The sequence below is a fragment of the Sminthopsis crassicaudata genome, chromosome 4, assembly GCF_048593235.1.
Source record: "Sminthopsis crassicaudata isolate SCR6 chromosome 4, ASM4859323v1, whole genome shotgun sequence".
NCBI lineage: Eukaryota > Metazoa > Chordata > Mammalia > Dasyuromorphia > Dasyuridae > Sminthopsis > Sminthopsis crassicaudata.
The window spans coordinates 68,949,123-68,961,513 of record NC_133620.1 but is presented as its reverse complement, the minus strand read 5'-3'; the positions used below and the strand labels follow the sequence as shown (position 1 = coordinate 68,961,513).

General features: G+C 46.4%; 1 protein-coding gene across 1 annotated transcript in view; it reads right to left on the bottom strand.

The window, feature by feature from the left end:
* Nucleotides 1–12,391, bottom strand: part of LHX4 (LIM homeobox 4) — a 37,387-nt gene that overhangs the window by 1,779 nt on the left and 23,217 nt on the right. The window contains exons 3-5 of the mRNA XM_074264660.1: nt 10,017–10,219; nt 5,123–5,277; nt 2,270–2,441 (exon numbers count right to left, since the gene is read on the bottom strand). Coding sequence (XP_074120761.1) covers nt 2,270–2,441; nt 5,123–5,277; nt 10,017–10,219 — 530 coding nt within the window. The remainder of the gene's footprint in view (nt 1–2,269; nt 2,442–5,122; nt 5,278–10,016; nt 10,220–12,391) is intronic.

The following is a 12,391-nucleotide window of genomic DNA, read 5'->3' as shown; positions in this document are numbered from 1 at the left end:
TAGCCTATTTTAGCCAAATAATAGTGGGAAACTTTGTGTTTTGTGACCAGAACTCCAAATAGAAGTTTCTTGAGGACAGGGACTATTATTCCTATGTTTTCTGTTTGTCTTACACACAGCAAGCACTTAATAAATGTTTGTTGAGTTGAGTTCAAAGCTGACATAATTGCCAGGAGGATATCCCAAGTGCTGAAACTGGGAAGCAGCCCCCTCATTCTGAATGGACCTCAATTCAGTCTTACCCTCCACACTCATTTGGAGCCTTTATTATCACACATGCAAATGGACTTTTCATTTTAATTAATTGTCACTGAGGGCAGAATTTCCTGGCTCTTTGATAAAAAGAGACGTTCACAAGTAGCCCTAGTAGTGTTCCCCCCCTTCCACATGGTAGACCCCACATTGGGGCCTGCCTTGCCTGCCCTTAGAGCTGGCTCTACTTATGTAGGATCACATTTCTTCCAGGATAAGGAAGTGTTTTGATTTCCTGGCTTTTGTTGGTTATGCAGAGGGGAGAAAACACCATTCAGGTGTAGATAGTAAAAGCAGTCCAGGACCATTGTTACATCTCAGTCAACAAGCATTTATTAAGTGCCTGCTGTGTGTCAGGCACAGTTCCAGGCACTAGGGATAAAAAGACATAAATGAAACAGTCTCTGCTCTCAGGAGCGTACATTCTACAAAAGGGACAACAGGTACAGATAAGTAAATACAAAATATATACATGGTAAATACAGGGTAATTAAGAGGGTGGTAGTCAGAAAAGGCCTCATGTAATGGCCCCTCAGCTGAATTTTGAAGGAAATGAAAGTTTCTGAGAGGCAGAGGTGAGGAGGGTATGGCTCATACACGGGCACGAAAATAGGACATGGAAAGTTGTGTGTGTGAAGGGGAGGGAGGGAAGCCAGGAAGGCTGGAGCAGAGAGTGAGTGAAGGAAAGCGGTATAGACTTAGTGCAGCGTCAAGCAGAGTGGGTTGTATGTGATCCCAGAGGTAAAAGGGAATCATTGTAGTTCACTGAGCAGGAACACCAACTGTTTTAGGAATATCACTTCAGGAGTAGTTTGGGAAAAGTATTTGAGACTGAAAACTGAGTAATTATTGCTGTTACAATAGGCCAGGTGAGAAGTGGTAAGGTCCTGAACTAAGACTAGCAACTGACTGGAGAAATAATGGGGGGGGGGATGGAATTAAGAATTGAGAATAATTCTGAGATTGTGAAACTGCCTGACTAGAAAAATGGTGGTACCCTCAACAACAAAAATAAATAATAATAATGAGGAAGTTAGGAAGAAAGGTGAATTTTGCAGAAAAAAATAATGAGTTTTGCTTTGGACATGTTGAGTTTGAGGTGCCTCCAGGACATCTAGTTCAAAATGCCCTATAGGCACTTGGTGATGCACAGTGAAAGCTCAGGAGGGAGGCTTGGGCTAATTAGATAGATCTGGGATTAGTCTGTATAGAGATGATAATAAGAGAATAAATAAGATCACCAAGACATTCAGAGAGCAAAAACAATAATAGCATTACTAAGATCACAGAGAGGTCTCTTCTGTTGACCCTAGGTTTTGTCCTTAAGATAAATAAACTATTTTCTGGAAATAAAGCATAAACTCAAGTAAGGAAAGTTATCCTCTTATTCCTTAAGTGACCTCATCTAGGAAAGCTAAGGGGCACTGCTTGTTCCTGTGAAAGATCATTCCTCTCTGTGGAGTTGATCCCACAGGGTAGGCTGCCTCAAATTGGGACCAGGCCAATGAACAGTTAAGCTGAGGGTTGAGAGATTCCCCCAGAAGGCCCACTGATGCCTCTGTGTAGGGGTCTCTCTTGTACTGTACAAAGATGGGTCACAAAACAAAGTCCTCAAGTCTCTTGGAGTTTGTTTTCAAATACATTTGCAGCCTGATTCATACTGGTAAAGAAGTGACTTTCCTTAAAGTCCCTGAGAGACCTGGAGTGGAGTGAGTGGACTCCAGCACTCCTACTACCACTAGCACCGCGTCTAAGCCACATTTCCCTTTCAGCTGCAGGACCTCGTGGCCTTTCACCCTTCTACCTTTCCTGAACATGCAAGCCCACACTTTACACCCCCCCCCCCAGCCTAGCTAAATCGTGCTTCTCCAAGGAAGCAGGAATCTGCAAAGTGACTGCTGGGCAGGGCACCAAGGCTAGAACTCGGGTCTCCGGACTCCCAGGCCAGTGTGGCTCCTCCTGTTGCACCAGGAGGCCTCCCTCACCCCATGGGCCTTGCCATTGTGACTCTGCTCACCTCGGAAGCTCAGCTCACTGTCACTAACCCCACAGTCCTCTGCAGAGCTCTCTTTCTCATGCTTACTGCCTCCCCGGCTCCTTTTGACACTCTTGTAGAACTGGCCCCAGCGGTGACGTCCGGCATCCTTCTTCAGCCGTTTCTCTTTGGCCCTCCGGTTCTGGAACCAGACCTAGAATGTGAGGTCAGAGGACACAAAAATTACTCGTTAACTCCACTGTCACTAAGGAAACCGAAAAGCAGAGATTATAAAAGAACCTTGGTCCCTAGGAAAACACCTCTCTGCCACACAGGTATGGAACACTGAATTTAAAGTTTCACTGTTTAGATTTTTTTTTCTCTCCCTCTTTTTTGTTCCTTGTTAAAAGAGGTGGTTGAATGGGTGGGGGAAGGGACAGGATATAAGATAAATCTAAGTGATGCAAAAACAAGATAACAATAAAAATGAATTATTTGGAGAGAAGGCAGAGAGGACTTGAAAGTACCTAAGAGCCTGGTGTGTTGCAGTTTCTTGGCCAAAGTCACCTTTCTACCATTGTATAAGCCCGGATCAGTCCGCCAGAAGATCACCAAATACAATACTTCATGGGAGGATTAGTGATCCTGTATTCAATGCAGGATAGAGGCTAAAAGTGAGATAGTTTTCACTTCAGGGATCCTATTGATGTCATTCCTTCCCTTTCAGAAAGAGTATAAAATGTATGTGAATTGAGGGGTGAAGGAGGATTGAGAAACAGTTAGCTAAAGATCAAAGAAGGAAGAAACAGAAACAGTGTTATAATGGGAAAACACTCCAGACTAACAAACCATGAGGAGGAAGGGGATAATGAATTCATGCCCACCGCCTGGCATGGAGTGAGCGCTTAATAAAGGCTTATCTCTGTTTTTCTCCCAGATCCCAAAGATGAGGGGTTACCTATTCTGACAAATGCTGGAGGTCCTTCTCTGACAGCAGCACAGTGGACAAATCCTTGACATGCACCAACTTTAATCTGTGGACCTGATTCAGCCCCATAATAGAAATTTAACGAAGTGAAAACACAGAGACTTTGAGAGGAAGAGAGGTCTCAATGGACAGAGGCTGAAGCATCCTGAACTTAGAAAAAATAGATTTCAAAGATTTCAGGCCAAAGATTGGTAGAACCCAGAGGCCTGAGATTCTACCTGGGAAGTCCACTAAACTAGGGTGGGAGACTCTCAAGGGAGGTAATACAGGTGAAAATGATCCTGAGGAGGAAAAGAACAATATGTATATGGGAAACTCATCAACAAACTCAGATTTTACAAAGATGTATCAGAAGGAAGAAATGAGGTGTCTGAGGGTGAATTCAGAAGAGATGCTATAATATTGCAAATAAGAGAAAGCCAGTTGAATTCAATCAACATTAAGTCATAGGGAAGGCACCACCATCTCAGATAAATTAAAATTGCTGGTTACTCAGCAGACATCAGTGGAGAGGAAGAAATAATACTAAATTTGATTAGTGTACAAGAGTTGTAGTCCCTATCCCCTTCCTGTCCCTGATAGACAGACAGATGAAGACTAACACAAATAATTATGCATTTCAGCAAAAAAGTAGATTGTAACAGTATCTCTTTGGACTTGATGAGGAAGTGTAGACTAGATATTAACGCATTTACATAAATTTGGAGTTAAATGAATGATCCACATAATCAGTGGTGATTGACATAGCAACCATGTAACATCTCTAGTAGAGAACATTCAGGCCTTGGTGGGAGGAAGAATATTTTTTCCCCAGCCTTTTTATCATTGATTGTGATGAAGGTAAAGATGAATGAAAATCATGAATGAATGAGAAAAATATTAGGTGTTAACTATATTGTAGTTAATATAGTTAGTGAGAATATAAGTATATAATAATAATAATAACTATTATTATTATTGTAATAAGTAATGAGAATACAAGTATAAGAAACAAAAGAAACCTTTAAGAAGCTTACATTCTAAGAAAGGAAGACATTGCATATAGGAAAGTAGTGGATAGGGATGGATATTTTGATTTAGAAAGTTGTAGGGATGATGAGTGAATCTGTAGGAAAGCAGATTAACAATACCTTTCTCAAGAACAATAAGGAAGTTGATTTGATTCCACAAAATTTACTGAGTATCTCAGAGAACTTTTTTTTTATATGGGTTATATCTATTTATATTTATCATATTAGAAATTAAGATCTTAGTTTGTTATGAAAATAATTTTGATCTCATGGGCTCTCTGAAAGGCCCTCAGGAGCTTCCAAGGATCCCCGGACCATACTTGGTGAACTCTTGCTCTACAGAATAGACGATTTACGAAAGCATGACTGGCATCTTCAGACATCTGAGAGGCTGTCCTATGAAATAGGATGAGGCTTTTTTATTGATCCCAGAGTTGAAGAAAGGTCAATTTTTAGCTTGATATAAGGAAAAGCTTGCTACAATTATAGTTGTCCCAAAAGAGAATGAGCTCTGCATTTCCATTACTGGAATCTTCAAGCCAAAAATGAGTGAGCCCTACTCAGGACACTGGAGAGGAGAGTCCTGTATACAGGGAGTGCTCGAGGACGCTTAACCTCCCTTTGGTTTCCTAAAAGACTCTATGCAGACTGCAGCTCCAGGCTCCAGGCAGATACCATGCGGGCTGTCCGCTGGAGTTTGTCAGGCTTGTGCTCGTCTCTTCCATTTCCCGTTCCCCAGGGGCTCCCTAAAAAATCAGGCCTTAGCTAAAGTGAGAAAGCAGCAGTTTTTTTCTAGAATAACCTAGTTCCCTTCCCATGAAGGAGGGCTTATGGGCCCGGCCACTGAAAGGGGAGTCTGAGCCAGCCGGGCGGCTACAGGAGGAGCAGCTGCCTCACCTGCACCACCCTCATGTCCAGCCCCGTCTCGGAGGACAGCTGCTCCCTCACGTGCCGGGCCGGCTTGGGAGAGTTCTTGTAGGCATTCTTTAGTGTCTCCAGCTGTTTGGCTGTGATGGTGGTCCGAGGCCGCTTAGCACCAGCTTCTGAGTCATCTGCAATTGAAAAACAAAAATGTTTGACCTGAACAGAAGGCTCTACACATCAGCTTGGGTGGCTCCTCTGCCTGTGCTCAGATGTGGCCTCAGACACAGACTAGCTGTAGGATTCTGGGCTAGTCACTTAACCCTGTGTGCCTCAGTTTCCTCATCTGTCAAAGGAGTTGGAGGAGGGAATGGCAAACCACTTTAGTGTCTTTGCCAAGAAATCCCAAATGGGATCACATTACTAAACAACAATATAGTCTGTGCAGATCGCTTAATTAACAATAACATTGTCTAGATAAGAAGCTGACATTTATATGGCTCCTACTATGTGACCGACTCTGTGCTAAGTGCTTTTAAATGATTAGTTCATTTGATCCCCACAACAACCCTCAGTGTTTTTTATTATCCTCATTTTGCAGATGAGCAAACTGAGACAAATGGGTGGAGAGACTTACCCAGAGTCATACAGCTATTAAGTGTCTGAGGCCCTCAGCCTAGCCACCTCCTTTAAGATTGTGGTGAAGATCATAATATGCACAAAGCTCTTTGCAAGCTTTAAAGTACTAAATAATGCCAACTATTACTGAGAAACAAAACTGAAACATGGTTCTTGATTTTAAGCAAGCAGCTTAGTGGAGAGGAATCAGTGGACCAACATTCCAGTCCCACTTGTGCCAATTATTCCTTGTGTTATTCCATGTCTAACCTTAGACAATCTTCCTATGCCTCAATTTCTCCAACTATGAAAATGAGGGGAGAGAGTCATTGAGACATATCTTTTTTTTAAAAAGATTAAACGTGCAATTTTTCTATGCATATTTCCACATTTGTCATGCTGAACAAGAAAAATCATATCAAAAAGGAAAAAAGCAAGCAAACATTGACAAAAAAGGTGAAAATACTATGTTGTGATCCACATTCAGTCCCCTCAATCCTCTCTGGATGCAGATGGCTCTCTCCATCACAAGACAATTGGAACCAGCCTGAATCACTTCATTGTTGAAAAGAGCCAAGTCTGTCAAAGTTGATCATCATATAATCTTATTTCTGTAAACAATGTTCTCTTGGTTCTACTCATTCACTCAGCATCAGTACATGTAAGTCTCTCCAGGCCTTTCTGAAATCAGCCTGCTGGTCGTTTCTTTCAGAACAATAATATTCCTTAGCATTCATCCAGAACTTATTCAGTCATTCCCTAACTGTTGGGCATCCATTCAGTTTTCAATCCCTTGCCATTAAAAAGAGAACTACTATAAAAAGTTTTGCACATGTGGGTCCTTTTCTCTTTTTATGGTCTCTAGAATACAAACTGTGGGCAATCTTAATGCAATTTATTTGAACAAATACTACATGCCTACAACATGCAAGCCCCATACTGAGGACCTCATATCACTAAGCCTTTTTTCCCTTTTATTTTCTTTGGCAATGCGCTGGGATTTGAATCTTAAATCTGCCATTTACCACCTCTGGGGCACTTTGGACCAGTCTCTTTTATTCTCAGAGCCTTGGTTCTCTCATGTATAAAATGAGAAGATCATGCAAGGTGATCTTCCAATGTCCTTCTTACCTCTAAACCTAGAATATATTCTTCCTCATCATCTTTCCATAGACCAGTCCCTCTGGGCCCTTTATTCAAATATCAGGAAAACCAAAAGTGACAATAATGATCAAGGTCATCTTTATATGCCTTAGAGGGGAATGTACCATATAGTATGCCCTTGCACATCGACTGATTATCTGATAAACAGTTGCTCTCCTTGCATTAAAAAATCTCTACCTGCTAGATGGCCACTTTTAGAAAAGCCAAAGAGTTTCCTTCCTTAATTGGAAATTATTTAAAATGAAAATATATCTATTAATTCAAACGAAGACATCAGTGGCCAGAATCAGGACCTTTACCAAAACATGAAGGGTGGTAAACACGAGGGTGGTAATAGATGACCTGGAAGAGGTTGGGACCTTGCAGGGAGGCCAGAGAGCTCTAGGCTTGGGACAGCCTCCATATTTCTCAATTTGCCTAAGGCCCAACCTGATCAGGACCTCTAATAACCTAATATCTTTCTCCTCTGAAAGCCAGAACAAAAGAAATGGTTCAGAAATCCAAACTGGCCTGAGAGGGCTTCAGAGTGGGACTAAGGAGGCTCAGGAGGAAGGTGGAAGTTTTGCTTAGTCTTTGATTCCCATCTGTTTCTCTTGCTGCTCTGCTCCCCAGACTGCTCTTCTCTGTTAGTTCATGCTCATCAATCACGCCAATCATTCCCAAAAGAGGCGTCTCTGTCAACCCCTAACTCGGGCCCTTTCACACGGAGGTACGTGTTTGCAGAAAGCATGGCATCTGTACCAAGCATTCCTTTTCTCACCATTGTCACCACAGACTCGCTTTGCTCTGGTCACAGCTCTGGGGCTGAAAGGAACCTCAGAACTAGCCATCACATAGGAACCAAATACAATTAATAGGACCCATGGATTTTCAGAAGAAACATGGGGCAGCCAGGTGGCGCAGGGGACAGAGCACCAGCCCTGAAGTCAGGAGGAGCCGAATGGTGCTGGGCAACTCACTGATCCCCAGCTGCTTTGGGAAAAAGAGGAAGAAACACCAGCTGATACGCCATTCCACTTCTTTCCAAGAAAACCATCCTTCCAGCCTTTTAGAAACTTTTTCAAAAAAGAAATATGCATATAAATCAACTTTCTCCCCTGCCTATTTCCCAGATTTAAATGTTTTTCTTCTTCCCTTTCTCTTCACTTCTAGCTTTATGTCTGCATATACACATCTACGCATATATAAAATTTCCTCATATAACCTATTTGGGGAAATATATTCTGACACGTTGAGAAAAAAATGATGATTCTTCTGTTTTTCCCCCTCTCTTCCCTACTGATTACAGTGAAGAGTATCTGAGTAGCAAAAGGTTGTTGGTTTTCTCCTTGGAGCGCGTATTCCTTAATAGTTTGTCCCCTACAGAAGGGTCTAATCTGTGAATCACCTCCGGGAAGACAGCCCGGAGGGAAGGGGGCCCTCAGGCGGGGTCATGAGTGGGAACAGATTAAAGGAGAAAGGTCTTTGTGGACTGAGAAATGCTCGTTCCCCAGAGGCTGTAGTAGCTTTGGGAGAGCGTGAAAAGGCGAGGGGGGGGAGGGGGGGAGGAAATCCTGCTCTGGGACTACGGAGTTCTGTCTCGCGGACTGTTCTGAAAAGGGGCCCTCAGGTGACCCCTCAGTGACGCAGTACTCCATGTAGCATATGACAGATTTGCAAAAAGAAAAGAAAAATAAAAGAAGGGAGCACAAGCTAGACATTTCTTAAATGCACAGGGAAAAAAGCAAAACTTCAGAAGGGGACACAGAGATACATATGGGCTTTTTTTTCTCTTTAAAAACTTTGTTCATGTATTGTGCACCTGGGCACCGCCAGGTGGCGCCGTAATGCCCAGAACACTGGACTTGGAAGAGCTGAGTGCAAGTTCCACCCCAGACCGGTTTGTAAAGCTCTTAGCACGGTGGCCAGCAGGTCACAGGCACTGTGTAAATGTCAGCTGTTATCATCCTTGTGGTTACCTTAGAGCTCAAGGTAAATGCACGTGTGTGTATGTAGAGACCGAACAGTGCGCAGTTTCTTATACACGCCTCTGCGCATATCATGACACGTGCTTACTTAGCCATCCATCCGTTCTTGCTTTTCCGGCGGAACGTCCCCTGTTTCCTGACACCCCCCCCACTTCTGTTCTGCAGGGATTCTCCTTCCTTTCCTGGCCCACCCCGCCCCCAGCAGCGCTCGCCGGCCTAGGGGCGCTCCAGATCCCCGACCCGCGTCCCTCCCTCCCGGTGCTGCCCAAGTTGGGTAACAGTGCAAACTGGAAGGAAGAGCCCGGGGCAGGCCACCGGGCCCAAAGTGAGGCTCTGTCTAGTGAAATTGGCGGCGGTGGCTCAGACTGCGGGGCGACCGTGAGAACGAGAGAGGCTGGTGGGTGCGAGCCAGCCTGCTGCGGGCCCCGCGGGAGAGGCCTGCGCGAGGGCCCTGCTAGCCAGCTGGCGTGAGGCCAGCCCGACCAGGGCTTTAACGCTCACTCCTCCGCCCGATTATCCGGAGGTTTGGGGAGGGACGGTCAATGTCGTATCCCTAGATGGAATGTTCAAGTCACGAGCGAGGGAATCAGCACCAGTCCTGAACAGCAGGAAACCCCGCCGCCGGCCGGGAGGCCCGGGGGCCCAACATCCACCGGGACGCCAGGGGGCCCCAACACCCAGCCGGGGGCCCAACATCCACCGGGACACCAGGGGGCCCCAACACCCAGCCGGGACGCCAGGGGGCCCAACACCCAGCCGGGGGCCCAACATCCACCGGGACACCAGGGGGCCCCAACACCCAGCCGGGACGCCAGGGGGCCCAACACCCAGCCGGGACGCCAGGGGGCCCAACACCCAGCCGGGGGCCCAACATCCACCGGGACACCAGGGGGCCCCAACACCCAGCCGGGACGCCAGGGGGCCCAACACCCAGCCGGGACGCCAGGGGGCCCCAACACCCAGCCGGGGGCCCAACATCCACCGGGACACCAGGGGGCCCCAACACCCAGCCGGGGGCCCAACATCCACCGGGACACCAGGGGGCCCCAACACCCAGCCGGGACGCCAGGGGCCCAACACCCAGCCGGGAGGCCCGGGGCCCCAACACCCAGCCGGGACGCCAGGGGGCCCCAACACCCAGCCGGGGGCCCAACATCCACCGGGACACTAGGGGGCCCTACCATTCTGCTTGGCTGTCTCGTAGTCTTCTTTACAGACCAGCCTCCCGTCCTCCATGAGGTAGAACTCGTCGCCCGTGGCCAGCTGGCGGTTACAGATGATGCAGGCAAAGCAGTGGAGGTGGTAAACAAAGTCTTGGGCCTTCCGTACGACCTGGGTGGGGGGGATGCCCTGTTGGCAAGCTGTGCATTTTGTCCCAAAACGCCTGTGGGAGAAGAGAGAGAAGACAGCGGCAGGTTGAAATACAGTTCTTCGTTTCCCTCGCACTTCTTTGTCTGTGGAAATGCTGATGTAAGTTACAGGGGTGGAGGGGGCCTGCCTTACCCTCAGGAAGGGTCTCCCCTAAGGAGGGAAGGGAAGGGAAGGGGAAGGCTCTGACACTGGGTCTCCCCGTGCCAGCACCGTTCACAACCGTTGTTACAAGTCATATCTCATTTGGCCTCAAGGGGAAGCGAGGCCACCTGCAGCCAAGCACTCGCAGAGCCAGAGCAGCCAAAACAAATCATGTCGACATAAACAAAGCAGGAAAACACCCATTTAATACCCTAGGCTGCGCCAACTTGGTGTGGGCATTTGGGGACATTTCTAAGTCACTTCCAAGTCCCCTGAATAAAAAATAATCTCTGCCATTTACTGTGTGACCTCAGAAAGGCAGAATGTCTCTGAGCTTCAGCTCCCTCATCTTTAAAAGGAGGGAGTCCGACTAGTTCGGGTCCTTAACTTAGATTCCACAACCTAGGTTTTGTATCATTATAAACTTTTTTTAATCTTGATAACTTATTTCAATATAATTGGTTTCCTTTGTAATCCATGTATTTTATTTCATATATTTAAAATTATTCTTCTAAGGAGCGTTTCCACAGGTCTCATCAGACCGCCAAAGGGGGCCTAGCACACTGGTCCAAAGGAGGCCCTTCCCAGCTCCGTCTCTGGTTCTCTGGTGCCTTCCAGACGCTTAGGCGGATCTGGGTAAGAGGGAAATACGCGTCATTTGGGATCCCCACTCCCAGGCTCCAGAAGAGAGCTTTCCTGACTGCCATCTGCAGAGCGGCGCAGCCGGGCGGGCTTGCCCTCGCCGGGGCGGGGGAATGTCGGGCCGGGACGGGGGAATGTCGGGCCGGACGAGTTCCCCGATCCTCTGGCTCGGAGGGAAGGCCACTCCCTGCGGAGCCTCAGGGGAAAAGCGGAAATAAACCCAGTGGAATAGAAAGAAACCAGCCTGCAAGTGACTCGTCTGATGGGCCAAGTATAGACCTAGTGAGCACCAGAGGAGATGACTGCACAGCATCAGGGGAGCTTTCCCTGCTTCTGGGAGGAGATGGGCAGAGTGGGAGGGGGTGGGGAAGCAGGGGCAGAGTTGAAAACAGCAATCAACCTAATTATTCATGACTTTTCACACGACAGAACTTTATCTTCTTCAAGATGAAAGACTTCGCCTAATGGATCTGAGGAAGGTTTGATTTTAATGGTCCTTTTAACTAATGCTTATAGGCAGTATGATTTCCCCTGAAAGGACAGTACATATTTCATCCACATTAATACCAAATAAATTAATTATGGTCACAGCTATCATGATGAATCCCAGATTAACTCAAAATGATAGGACTCTTATGCTGTAATGATACCTGCTGAAGAGGCTAAAAGGGGTCTGGTGGCATGTGCTGGCATGTTGCACCTGGAGAGATGGTGGCGAGGATGTGGGGTGGGGAGGGTACTTTTCTGGGTGGGTCCTGGTATCCAGCAGACACCCAAAGAAGTGGGGAGGGGAAATCCATGACCGGCACGGAGAGAAGATAGAAGGATCAATTCTTCTGCAATTGCAAAAGAAAACTCAGGCACGATTCAGCGCAAGTGTCTAAGAAACGCCGTTACTGAGATAGCTTGGGCTGCCAGGCTACCAGAAGGTTGTCTGGTTTTTACTTTGCGGATTTTTTTTCCTCGTAAGAAGGTTCATCTTTGCCTGTGTCTATTATTTTTTTTTAACTATCATTTACATAGTACTTTACAAGTATCATCTCACTTTACCCTCACAACAATCCTGGGAAGTAGATGTAATTAATATCCCCATTTAACAGATGAAGACACTGAGACAAACAGGTTAAGTGACTTGTCCAGGGTCACACAGTATCTAAGACTGGTAAATGTCTGGGGTCTCCCTGACTCCAGGCCTATTGTGCTTCCTCAGTGCCTTTTTCAATACGATGTCTGTGGAAATACAGAAGACCATCGCCCAGTAGGTAAGAGGTCAGGAAATATGAAGTTCTCAGAAAAGAACTTCAAACTCTTAGCCATGAGACACACTGTACCCTGACACTGGGCTTTGGAGCCCAGATCGCCTAATGTGCAGGAAGCCTCACGGAGGCTTCTGTGGGAACCC